The following is a 12,556-nucleotide window of genomic DNA, read 5'->3' as shown; positions in this document are numbered from 1 at the left end:
TTCGGTGCGATACCATCCGGCACTGCTTGTGCATCAGCCGTACTAAACACCGAGAATGCGTCGCTCTCTGGCTGCTTCACGAGATCGTCTCCACCAAGCAAATCAAAGTCGTCGTCGGTGCTGAACAGCACATGCGTCGGCTCTTCCCGTACAGGCTCCGTTCGTCGCGTATGCACAGCACTCTCCAAAGACGACGTTCCGAAGAGTGTGTCTGTTTCGTCCATGCCCAGTATCAGTGGGTCTGCAAGCCCGTCTGCCGCCACAACGCCAGTGGGGATATGTTAAATCGTGTCTCGCAGATTCTCGTCCACGCTCGCGTCACCAGCGTGAGAGGTAGTGTGCATGCTTATGTAAGAACAGATGCCAATGACAGCCATGAGCGCCGCTTCCCTCCACAGGCACGCCCTGGCTTTTTTTGTCTGAGGCAGGGGCAACTTGATACGCAGCACAGCGACGGCGGCGACGGCGACGGCGGTCTGCAACGGCAGCGACGGCATTTTGTTGAATCCACCAGTCTGAACGACCTAGCCAGTCTCTGCTCTCTACCATATCCTCTCCTCTCCTCTCCTCTCCTCTCCTCTCCTCTCTCTCTCTCTCTCTCTCTCTCTCTCGGTAGCGTCTTTTCTTCGCTGCGTGCAAGCGCATTTCCTCCTTTTCACTGCAACGCACGTCCTACATTATGGACGACGATAACATCGACATGGCGCCGGCCCCAGACCTTGCGCCAGAACCTGCCTCGAATCCCGTGTCTGAGCCTCCCTCAGCACAAGCACCGCGAGCTAGGCGCAGTATAGACGAGCGTCAGCGTGGAAGACGCCTCTTTGGCATGCTGCACTCGACGCTAACGCAGGCGCGCGATGCACAAACGCCAACGCGCCATGCGTCGTCGCATCCAGACCAGGACAGACGGCAGGACGTTTCGTCTCCACCATCGGCGCCGGAAGCCGCCCTAACATCTACATCGCAGGCATCAGCCCGGCAACAGGATTCACACGAAGCAGAACGCCGTCGGCATGATGCAGAACGGGCTAGCATGCGTCAAAAGGCACAGCGTGTGCGAGACCTCGCAGAGTCACTCGTGGCCTTTGAAATGGCTCATCGAATGGCACGTGCGAATAAGCGGCGGCTCTCGTCGTTTCTTGTTACTCACACGAAGAAGAATGCAAGCAACTCAAATGCGCTGGCGCCTCGAGATGCGATGGAAGTCACAGCTACCACAGCCGCACGTATTGTGCCACAAGTGCCGCTTTGTGGAGCGGTCGAGAACAACGCCATGTTGACAGCGGATTACGAAGTGTACTATCTGCCACGTAAGCTCCTACCAACACAGGAAGATGCGCTGGACGAGCAGGAAGAGCGTGTGGATGAAGACATGGACAAGGCTGACGATGATTGGGACCAGGCCCGGGAGGCTATGCAGAAAGAACTGCAAGAGACAAAGGCTGAACTGATGCGACACCATGTGGCCTGGTGAGTGCACAGCGCAGAACCGGAAACGTTGAGGATCACGGGCATGATGATTGGCGTGGACGCGGATGCTCGTCCATCCAAAGGCAAAACCCGGTTTCTTGCTTGTGCGCGTCCATGCTTCCATGTTCTTAGTTTTGCTTCTTCGTGCCCGCGTCTTGCAGTGGCTGCTTTTTCGCAGAAAAGTCACGCAGCAGAGTGTGAGATGGATTGTATGGTTTCACACGTTTCAGGTATGGTAACATCGAGTATACCATGACAAAGTTGTCTGGATGCTCCATGTACGACATTGTAATCACTTCGCAAGCCAAGACGAGCAAGTATGCACCGATTCCAGTGAAGATATGCCACCAACCATGGCCTTCGAGGAGCATGGCCCATGGGTATCCAACAACGTCGCGTGCTGCGCGCAGGCGTCCACAGAAAATGTTGTCCACATTCCAGATGGCAAAACCGACGATGAAACTAATAGTGCCTTGACGCTCCAGGCGGCGTGCGTCCGCACGCATCCTCCGCGACGAGTCAGATACATTCAGCGGCGCGTTTGGATGCACCATAATGAAGATCGCGTGCGTGATCGAGACCGTCATAATGCTTGCATACGCCACTTGGTGAAACACTGGGTCCCCGTTCGTAACGTACGTGACTGTGATCCACACCACGAGCGAGAGTAAGACCGTCGGCAGTATTAGCCTATTGACTCGCCAACCAAAGAATAGTGTTTGGTCCAGCATAGACCACGTCAGGAGTGTACCGACCCAGATCATCGGGAGCTCATCGAGCAATTGCGCCTCGTGCTTTAGCGTCATGTGGAACAAGAATGAGCCGAAGCCTACGACACCTACGCCAAGCGAGCACAGGTAAAATCGACTCGCGAGACGCTCCGTATGTACGCGGTACATTGCATAAATAGCAGCGCCAAAAAACAGCAGATTCGTGAACTGCGACGCATAAGTCTCCGATCATAACGGCCAACAATCCCTCAGCGGCACTTTGTCTCTTACGTACCGTGTTCACTGGCTCTGCCACATACTTCGACCATTCGTACTTGCGTTCACACCAAAGGAGCGTCGTGGTTGCCTCGCCCCAGTATCCACCATCAAGTTTATGCTCTGATCGATCGAGCCAGCTCATTTTTTTTGCGTTCTCAAGGAGCACTGTAGTGGTACTACGTCAAGACCCGCCCAAACGCACGGCCGTGGGCGTAAAGGTCGAACTTGACCGTTGAAGCGGTCTTACCGCCTCATTGCCCCTCCCTATCTCTCCACACACACATACACTCTCGCTCTCTCTCTCTCTCTCTCTCTCTCTCCGCCCTCCCTTACTCGTCCGTTTCCACGTGCACACGTACCACTAGTCAATGTCGGCCGTGTGCTTGTGGAGAAACCGACTCGCTACACTCGTTGAGCCCATCCCAACAGAAAGCGGCCAAGCAGGCGAGCATCGCAGCGCCAGCAATGGGCTGCTCACATGGACGAGGCGCGATCAGTCAGCCATGCCATCCGATCACAAATGCTACCCGCATGTAGACATACGTCCATAAAAGCATGCTCATGCATTTCTTCTATTAGCTACGATTGGCCATACAGACCAAGGACACGCGCCTCGATGCCGTCACCAACCCATTTGACACCCTTTACATTCACAGCGCCGATCAGCTTAAGACTTTCACGCTCAGCGACATGTAGCTTTGCGTGATCTACTTGCTGACCGGGCATCTGCTGGTTGTTCAAGAGCGCGGCACCACCACCAAACGCAGCCACATCACGCATGGAATCAGCCGCGCGCGTATTACCCATGACTAGGCGGTAGATCGCATCGAGACCGTACAGATTCAAGAAATACCAGCTTAGTGACGATACCCATGCCACGTCGAGATCAGCCGTATCGATATCGCGCTGGAGCATCACCTTGAATCGCTGCGTCAGCGGGAATGGCAAACGAACTGAACGTGTGAGAAGAACGGGTAAACGAAGAGACATGCATGTTTCCCATACGTACTTAGGACAAAGCCAGTGAAGAAGAAGTTGACCCAACCCATAATCATCGTCTGCGGCACCATCATCAGCAGGCTCCTCTTCGCCTGCTCCATCATATTTTCCATCATAGCCTCATTGTTAAAGGGGCTCTCGGGCATCTCATCGGGCTTTCGATTCAATGCCTTCTCCTGGAGACGCTTCGTCTCCGGATCCAAATACGACCCGTCCGTCAGCACACGCGCCAGAAACGTCTTACGAGCACCGACCGAGGCGGGTGGAATCATGGGATAGTTCATACGCAAAGCGGAAGCACGCGTCAATATATTTCTGCATACACGTCAGCACCATCCATTCCATCATGGGCGCATTATCTGTATTTCGTATTTTTTTTTTCACTATGCGCCACTTTCCGCACACATACTGCTGTCGAGAGGCTGCCAATGATGCAAGCTTGGGCTTGCCTTCAAACAGCTGCATCAAATTGTTGCGGAACATGCCCACGAGCACCATGACCAGCGTGATGGGCAACAGTACCCAATTGCGCAAGTCGCTGCGTGTAAGTGTACATACGTTCTCCGATGCTCACCCACCTATCGAGAAGCAGCGACTGCTTCATGTTCGAGAATCTGTCACAGTTGGTGGAGCTACTGGGATGGTGACGACCTCAGGGAGTTTCCGTCGCCGCCAGATCGCCTGTCACAACGGACGCAACAACGGCCGCCCAACTCGTGCGCGGCAGGCCGCGAGGGAAGAGGGGGGGAGATAGGCGAGAGAGTTGATCACGTGATGAAACGCACACACGCAGCCTCCACACATCGACTGAGTAGCGTGTGACACATACATATAAACGCCCGTACGCGCAGCGAGTTGTGTAGGACGCGTAAGCCAGCAGCGTGTGGCGATTTCGATACTTGGGGAGACAGGGACTGGTGGTGAGCATCAAAGCCGCTGCTTAGTGCTCGTCCGCTCGTTTGGTTCTTGGTCCGTCGCACCGACGTAGAAAGGACAGCGAACGTGGACGATGTTCATCAAGGTATGTGCACCAGCGAATGAGCGCGCGAGATGGGGCCTCGCGTGCCGAGAGACTCGTGCCTGATGATGATGCCCCGAACCGCGAAGATATACTTACGCATGCATCGTGCAGGCGTTAAAAATCCATGGATTCAAATCGTTCCGCGACGCCGACAGCATCACGTCGTTCAGTCCCGGGCTGAATGTCGTTGTAGGGCGCAATGGCAGTGGCAAGAGCAACTTTTTCGCTGCGATCCGGTTCGTCCTGGGCGATGCGTACGCATCGCTTTCGCGCGAAGAGAGACAGGCGCTCCTCTATGATGGCTCAGGCGCGGTCTCGACGACTCTCTCGGCCTATGTGGAAGTGACATTTGATAATCACGATGGCCGCTTCCCCGCGAATGGCGACGAAGTCGTGCTGCGACGTACGATTAGTCTCACACGCGACGATTTTCTAATTGACCGCAAGAGTGCGACAAGGCAGGACGTTACAAATTTGCTCGAATCTGCCGGTTTCAGTACCAACAACCCATACTACATCGTGCCGCAGGGCCGTATTACTCACCTCACCAATGCGACAGACGCCGAGCGGCTGGACCTCCTGAAGGATGTCGCTGGCACGCGTGTCTACGAACAAAGACGTGCGCAGAGTTTGGAGATCCTCCGGACGACAGACATGCGCTATAATGGCTCCGCGGACCTACTCGCTCAGCTAGATGCACGCATTGACGAGCTCGCGAAAGAGCAAAGTGAATTGGAAAAGTTTTACGCACGCGATCGCGAACGCCGATGCTTGGAGTACACAATCTACCAGCGCGAGCTGGCTGACGTCTCAGAGATGCTGGAATCGGTACGTGCAACCCAGTGAGCTCACGCACTTACTCCTCGCAACAGCTCGAGAATGAACGTCGCCGCGACGTCGACGAGTCCAACACCCGGCGCGAAGAATGGGCCCGCTACGATCAAGCGCGTGCTGAGCGAGAAGCACGGCATTCTCAGCTCCTCCAGCAGCTTGAGCAGGTGTCCTTGGATCAAGCACAGCTCGAGCAGGAGCGTCGTGAACTCTCTCGGTCGCAAGCGCAATTGGACAACTCGCTCGATGATCTAGATCACATGCCAGACGGCGGCCGTGCAGCGCTTGAATCACAACTTGCTACCCTGCGTGCCACCATGGCCGAGCGCGAGAGTCAGCTGCAGGCACAAACGGACGAGCATGTGCGTGTAATGCGGGAGCTCGAGTCGCATCGTGCGGCGTTTGAGCGCGATCGCACGCGCATGTCGGCGCTGTATGCAAAGCAGGCTCATGCTGCACGCTTTAGCAGCATCGAAGAGCGCGATGCCTTTCTCCAGGCGCAACTGGCAGAGCTCGATACAGAAGCGGCATCTCTGGACGCAGCAACCAAAGAGGCGCAAGAGGCATGCGCGGCCGCCCAGGCTCAGCACGAACAGCACACCGCGGAACGGTGTGAGTTCGAAGAGCAGCTCGCAAATCGCGGCACAACACTCGCTGCCATGCAGGAACAGTGGCGCACACTGCACGACGAGCGCAATGCGCTCCTTGAGCACAAAAAGGAGCTGTGGAAGCAAGAGACCAAGACATCGTCGCAGCTAACGCACGCTAAGGACCAACTGAGCACCGCGCAGCGCAACCTCGTCGGCATGATGGACCGCGCGACGGCCGCTGGCCTGCAAAGCGTCGAGACGATTGTCGCTCGCGAGCAGGTGCAAGGTGTCTACGGACCACTGTACCAGCTCTTCCGTGTGGATGAGCGGTATAAAACGGCCGTCGAAGCCACGGCCGGCGCATCGCTTTTCCATATTGTGGTCGATACGGACGAGACAGCGACCACGCTCTTGAGCCTGCTGCAACAGGAGAAGAGTGGCCGTGTCACGTTCATGCCACTGAATCGATTGCGTCCTCCTGACACACAGTATCCACACGCGCCAGATGCCGTCGTAATGCTGCGCAAGCTTTCGTTCGACGAGCACCTCTTGCCTGCATTCAAGCAGGTATTTGGCAAGACAATCATATGCCCGCGCTTGGACATTGCGGCTGCGTACGTGCGGAGCAGCCAGGGCTTGAATGCCATCACACTCGATGGCGACCAGGTGGATCGCCGTGGTGCGCTTAGTGGCGGTTTTCATGACCCGAGTCGGTCGCGACTGGACGCAGTGCGCCGTGTGCAGCGTTGGCTCGGCGAAGTGGATGTCTTGGAGGCACAGCTCACACAACAGCGGCAAGACTCCCATGAGCTCGAGCAGAGAGTCACGCAGATGTACAGCGATATGCTGCGCCTCGAGGCGCAGCGGCACCAGCTGCAGGAATCACGCGCCGCATCTCAGCATGAGCTGACATGGCTGCGACGCTCAGAGTCCGACTCCCTCGCACGCAAAGAGCGCTTGGAGCAGGCCGTGTCGGAGCGTAGCGTCGAGCACACCGCTCTCAAGACGCGGCGCCAAGTACTCGAAGCGGAGATCGGCTCACCCCTCGATCAGGGCCTTGATACGCACGAAGCCAAGGAGCTGCGTTTGCTTCTTGCCCAGCAGCAACACAGCGAAGAGACACTTGCATCACTCACACGCACATCCGTTGCTCTAAGTGAATCGACTAGCGCACTGCGCAGCGAGCTGGACGAGTGCCTGCGCCGCACGTTCGATGCACTGCAAGCGCGTCTCGACCGTATGGACGATCGGCCTTCCAGTGCAACCGCAGCTGCCCTAGAACAGAGCCACGCGACAAATGCCGCGCGACGAGAGGCTGTGAACCAGCAGTACGACACACTCGCAGCGGAGCTTGCAGAACTTGAAAAGACCATGGATGCATCTAGGGGCACCAGCGATGAGCAAGCTGACGACGTGTCTCGACAGCATGTTGCCGCTGAGCGCTGGGCTGCGCGCAAACAGCGGATGGAAGAACAGCGCTCACGCATCAACGAGCGCATTCGAGATCTGGGCGTCTTGCCAGAAGAGGCCTTCCAAAAATACCAGAAACGCTCGACTGAGCAACTCGCAGCACAACTGCAGCGTGTGCGCGCCTCGCTGGACGAAGTCGCACATGTCAACAAGCGTGCTGTCGAGCAGTTCCACAGCTTTTCCAAACAGCGTGACACGCTTCTGCAGCGGCACAAGGACTTGGCTGCATCACATGCGTCGATCGACGAACTCGTCGAGGTGCTGGACGCACGAAAAGCTGCCGCGCTCGATGCGACATTCCATCAGGTCGCAGCGCATTTTACAGAGATCTTTGCCGAGCTTGTGCCAGGAGGACGTGGCCGCCTGGTGATGCACAACGGCATCGGCGTATCGATGGACGTGTCGTTCCACGCAGGCCAGGAGCGCATGAGGATGACACAGCTATCTGGCGGACAAAAGTCGCTTGTGGCACTGGCACTCGTGTTTGCAATCCAGCAGAGCGATCCAGCTCCTTTCTACCTGTTCGATGAGATCGATGCAAACCTGGATACGCAGTACCGCACAGCCGTCGCGCAAAAAGTGCATGCGCTGGCACGAGATGCACAGTTCATCACGACGACGTTCCGCCCAGAGCTCGTTGAGCGTGGTGATCAGCATTATGGCGTGCTATTTGGACAGCAAAAAGTGTCGTCTATCGTCGAGATCACTCGTACGCAGGCTCGCGAGTTTGTTGAAGCGGCTGCCGATGATACCTCTTCCTAGTTCTTTCGACATAGCTTGCTCCATTCTAGCATCTCTCGCTGTGAAGCGTGTCCTCGTTGGTGCATACAGCAAAGCAGGCGGGTGGCAGCACAATGCGCGCAACGCGCCACTAGTACCTCGTGCGCGGTGATCAGCGATGCTCTCCTGCCACAGGACGCCTCATATGGCTCATTTCATGCCTGCTCAACATCCATGCCGCCGCTGGCTTGCGTTGCCGAAGCGCGATTCCGTTGCTTCGCGCGACGGCGCCTCGCTGACTTGGAGAGATTCTCGGGGGCAGACTGCGGACCACTAGGACCAGTCATCGCTAGACGCTGGGCAAGAGGCAGACTTCCCAGGCGGTCCTTCAGAGAGGGGGTTTTGCCACTCGTCGTTGCTGCTGCAGGAGCGTCCTTATCGCGCAGGATGCGCTCCGTCTCAGCAAGATACTTCGCCTCAGCCTGTGCCAGCCGACGAAGAATCGGCAGCGGAAGCTGCTCAGCTTCGAACCGGTCCGAGACAGCAGGCGCTTCTTTCTGCGCCCGAGCTCTGCCTCTTGGAACCCCTGCTACGTGATGGGCCCGAAACAGATTTTCCACCCCGGTGGCCAGCTCCCGGCCCCCTGGCAATATCGCGCCGGTCGGCGCCAGCGCACCGGGTTTGGGCGGGCCACACTGCGATTTGTCACTTGTAGCACACGTCCATCTGCAAGCACACCATCATACTTTTGGCACGCGGCCAGAGCATCTGATCGCTGCTCAAATGCCACTTCAAAAGCCACGGCATTGCTGGCCAGATTCGGCATCGAGTAGTGGCGCACATGCACCAAGCGGCCCAGGGGCTCAAAAGTCAGTCGTACGTCTTCAGGCGACGTGCCTTTGACGAGATTCGCGACAATAACGGTCGTCGGTGCCGATGACCCTTTGATGTTCACTTCGCGTGAGTATGGTGCACTTCGCCTGTTCGCTGAACGTCGCGCGCTCCGCGACACTCTTGTGCCATCCCGCATATCGACATCCATGGCTCACAAGACTCCGCTGCTCTCCAGCTCACTCGTTCGTTCTTTCACTCACACACACACTCTCTCTCTCTCTTTGTCTTGCTCCCTTTTTTCCTCCCTCTCCTTCTCCAGTTGGATCACGAGCCGAGAGTGTTGGAAAGAGGCGTGTTTGAGAGATTCTCAAGCTCTACTACAGATAGATGCACGCGCGCAGACAAACGGATAGGAACGTGAGACGCCCGATGCATGAGTTGAGGAATTATGCATCCACACGAACTTCTTGTCGTCGACCCATCGTGCCCCGTCGGTATTGCATTAGCTTGCCCCAGTTGCGTGCACATCCGTTGTGTTGACGATGCAAAAATGCCTCTGAACCCGCCTACGCCGACGTACCTGGTAGAAAGGAGGCGCGTAAGCCATCGAGCATGACAAGAGTAAAGGCGTCTATTTTGGTCGGCACGTTCCTGCTCGTGCTCAAGTCAGGCTCACCCTCACGCACTAGCCAACGATCCGGTTCTATCGGAGATCCCGTAGCGCAAGTTTGTACCCAAAATCAGAATTCGACACGATGTGAGCGCACTGGATTAGGGAACCATTCTCATCTCTCTCTCTCTCTCTCTCTCTTTTGGATTGCTTTTTTGTTTCAACTTAATTCATATTTCTATGATGTCTGCGTAGGTTCATGATGCAGCGCGCCCAGAGTGTCGCGCACAGCCGATACAAAGTGGGCGTGCGTCTCCATAGACTCCGGTGTCGCCACACACTTCGCATACAACGTCAACCTGCAAGGTGAATTTTTGCCCGCATCGTGTTCGTAGGATGCAGCTAAGAAACAACCTGGCTGCACGCCCAAACGACGCTGCAGGAGGCGTGTGTGCAAGTCTTGGACTGCACGGGATATATGGTCAGGCTGGCCCCCACCCAAAGCCGTACCGTACTGCGACACCCATTCATTCAGGTCAAGCGCATGAAGTTCGTGCATAAACGAAGCTGAGCGCTCTGTGCCTGTGTAATAAGCAATGACATGCCGATGCCGACGAGAAAATGCACTCCCAGACGACAGCGATGACAGTGACGGGGACGTGCTGGTGCTGAGCGACGGCACAGATGCCGCCTCACTGGACTCGATGGGTGTAGAACAACGCCATTGCTTGTCATCCAACTCGTCAGCATGCACAGATGAGTCTGTCCCGCCCGACTCTGACGCCAGTGTGCACAACAACACATCGCTTGTCGGCGATACGCTCATCCGCAACTGGAGTGAACCATCGTCACGAGGCAAGAGTTCATGCGCATCGCAGTCCGGCGTTGCATGGCGAAGCTGGATGAGGGCTCGCCCCACAAGCTGCACGAGTGATTCAGCCGCAGGAGAGGCGCCGCTCGTCGGCATCGACACAAGGCTGCCTGGTCCTTGTCCGGGTATCTGTGTTGTTGCCGACTGGATCGGAGACGCCCGCATCTGCGAGCCTGGCAGTGCCTTGATGTCACCGGATGAAAATGCCTGCGCCGGCGTTGTCGCCATGGCCCCACTCTGAAGACGCTGTACCTCTGCGCGTAGCTCGTCGCACTCTTTCTGCGTGGCAGCCAACTGAGCCACCATTTCATTAGTCCTTGTCTTGAGTGGTGGTACGTCGTCACCCATGATGCCTTCGACAATCATGGAACCATGTTGCTGCACTACCTGCTGTAGCGTCGTCCATACATCCTCTGATTCATACTTGAGTTTGTCACGCAGCAACGTCGTTTGGATCACCTGCTCTATCCCACCATGCGTTGCCATCATAGCCATCCGCGACGCGGGCTCCATCGTCGCATGACCCAACGCATCCCACAGCAGCCAAGAAAGACGCGCGAGCGAGCGGCACTTGGACGCAAGTTCGTCAAACTGCTCTCGCTTCCGTTGGCGCGAGAGAAAGGCAGCGGCACGGTTTTTGACAAGTCGTGCTTCTTTTTTCGTGAGGCCCGACGTATCAGGCGGCACAAACAGACTAGAATGCTTCGCCGATGTGTCGATCACAGGGAACGGTAGCCCTGACTCTGTCACTTGCGACGCAGACGGCGGCGGACGCCGAGCCCCCGTAGAGGCAGAGCGGCGCGGCGGCGGCAGCACACGCGCTCGCGTGGGATCCATCGAGCCAGGATCCATAGCACTGACCGAGCGCGTCTTTCGCTCTGGCGACTCGGACGATCGTGATCGCTTCGTGGGCGGAGGCCCCGAAAGCACAGCATTATTCTGTTCCATCCCATGAAACCAGGAGGAACCATTGCTCGTAGGTGCATGCAAGGGCATGCATTTTCCTTCACCCATTAGCCCCGCGAGCACGGTCGAAGCCGTAGTGGATGCACTGAGAGGTGCTGTGTTGGTGGTTTTGGCTGTGGTTATGGAAGAGGTTGAGGGAGAGGGAGAGGTCCCAACATCATCTTCACCCTTGATGGGTAAATCCAGCGAGCGCGCGGTCGAGGGTATACCTGGAATAGACGATGCAACTGCTGACGCCGATGTAGGTGCTGATGTGGAAGCTGGTGCTGCCCTGAGTGCTGGACTGGCTTCAGCGCTAACCGAAGCGGATCGTGAGGCCGATGCATGCTGCGCAACACCTGGCCTCATCATGTATGCACCTTGGCCAGGAGGATAGGCGCTGCTACCAGGCGACATGGATGACATGCCGTCCTGATGCCGTGACACATTCGCCGATATAGGTGATTCGTCATGATGTTCCCTTGGTACATGAGCACTGCCGCCTACCGGTGGCGCAGGAGTGGCGAGAGCGTCGATAGGCAAAGACGAGGACGCCGACGCGTGTGATGTGGATTCAGCACCCGAGGCTGATCCCAGGCCTGAGCTCCTTTCACAAGAGGAAGGACCTAGAGAGCCTGTACCTGAAGCGGAGGCTGAAGCCCACAGCGAGGACTGTGAAAACGAGCTCTCTGGCATACGCAATGCAGCTCCCGACGACGGTGGATCAGCAGGCATCATAGAAGCAGTGGATGATGCTGTAGACCCCGAGGCACCTGGCCATAAGGACAGAACAGCAGCGGACTCATCCTGCTTAGACAAGGAGGGAGGCGCATAGGGCAAAAAAGCAAACGAGTTCATTCCGCCAACGTCCTGGGATCCGCTGGAACCCGCACACAGGTCCGAGTGAATGAAAGCATCAAACTCAGACGAACCTGGTTCCATCGAGCGAAACATAGAACCCAGCGGGGAAAATCCCCCTCGAGACGACGATTCCAGCGTTGACATGTTGGAAGCCATTCAGTCCGCAGTCGATACCCTGCACGCTTACTCACTCACTCTATCACTCTATCACTCGCTCACACGCCGCGCAGTTTTTACGCACACGATCTTCCGAGTCAAGTGGGGAAGAGACTGGGCTGGGGCGAGAAGAAAAAGAATCAGATGCTTGTTGCCCAAGCAGGGGGGGTGTGTGGAACAATTCACAAC

The 12,556-nt window shown here is 56.7% G+C and overlaps 6 protein-coding genes across 6 annotated transcripts; 2 read left to right on the top strand and 4 right to left on the bottom strand.

The window, feature by feature from the left end:
* Positions 1-679: 679 nt before the first annotated feature.
* On the top strand, positions 680-1,474 carry MGL_3262 (uncharacterized protein; the record flags this gene model as incomplete). The annotated part of the gene is made up of 1 exon (XM_001729666.1): positions 680-1,474. The coding sequence occupies one exon, from the start codon at positions 680-682 to the stop codon at positions 1,472-1,474; it is 795 nt and encodes a 264-aa protein (XP_001729718.1).
* Positions 1,475-1,598: 124 nt separating this feature from the next.
* On the bottom strand, positions 1,599-2,369 carry MGL_3261 (uncharacterized protein; the record flags this gene model as incomplete). The annotated part of the gene is made up of 1 exon (XM_001729665.1): positions 1,599-2,369. The coding sequence occupies one exon, from the start codon at positions 2,367-2,369 to the stop codon at positions 1,599-1,601; it is 771 nt and encodes a 256-aa protein (XP_001729717.1).
* A 669-nt stretch (positions 2,370-3,038) lies between these two features.
* Positions 3,039-3,742, bottom strand: MGL_3260 (uncharacterized protein; the record flags this gene model as incomplete). The annotated part of the gene is made up of 2 exons (XM_001729664.1): positions 3,039-3,412; positions 3,469-3,742. The coding sequence occupies 2 exons, from the start codon at positions 3,740-3,742 to the stop codon at positions 3,039-3,041; spliced, it is 648 nt and encodes a 215-aa protein (XP_001729716.1).
* Positions 3,743-4,467: 725 nt separating this feature from the next.
* Positions 4,468-8,132, top strand: MGL_3259 (uncharacterized protein; the record flags this gene model as incomplete). The annotated part of the gene is made up of 3 exons (XM_001729663.1): positions 4,468-4,479; positions 4,591-5,307; positions 5,352-8,132. 3 exons carry the CDS (start codon positions 4,468-4,470, stop codon positions 8,130-8,132), a joined length of 3,510 nt encoding a protein of 1,169 aa, XP_001729715.1.
* Positions 8,133-8,305: 173 nt separating this feature from the next.
* MGL_3258 (uncharacterized protein) lies at positions 8,306-8,437 on the bottom strand (the record flags this gene model as incomplete). The annotated part of the gene is made up of 1 exon (XM_001729662.1): positions 8,306-8,437. The coding sequence occupies one exon, from the start codon at positions 8,435-8,437 to the stop codon at positions 8,306-8,308; it is 132 nt and encodes a 43-aa protein (XP_001729714.1).
* A 1,335-nt stretch (positions 8,438-9,772) lies between these two features.
* On the bottom strand, positions 9,773-12,355 carry MGL_3257 (uncharacterized protein; the record flags this gene model as incomplete). The annotated part of the gene is made up of 1 exon (XM_001729661.1): positions 9,773-12,355. The coding sequence occupies one exon, from the start codon at positions 12,353-12,355 to the stop codon at positions 9,773-9,775; it is 2,583 nt and encodes an 860-aa protein (XP_001729713.1).
* Between the last annotated feature and the right edge of the window lie 201 nt (positions 12,356-12,556).

Source organism: Malassezia globosa (assembly GCF_000181695.2).
Source record: "Malassezia globosa CBS 7966 chromosome Unknown mgl_sf_8.1, whole genome shotgun sequence".
NCBI classification, from domain to species: domain Eukaryota; kingdom Fungi; phylum Basidiomycota; class Malasseziomycetes; order Malasseziales; family Malasseziaceae; genus Malassezia; species Malassezia globosa.
Note: the sequence above shows the minus strand (reverse complement) of the source record. Positions and strands in the feature narration are given on the sequence as shown.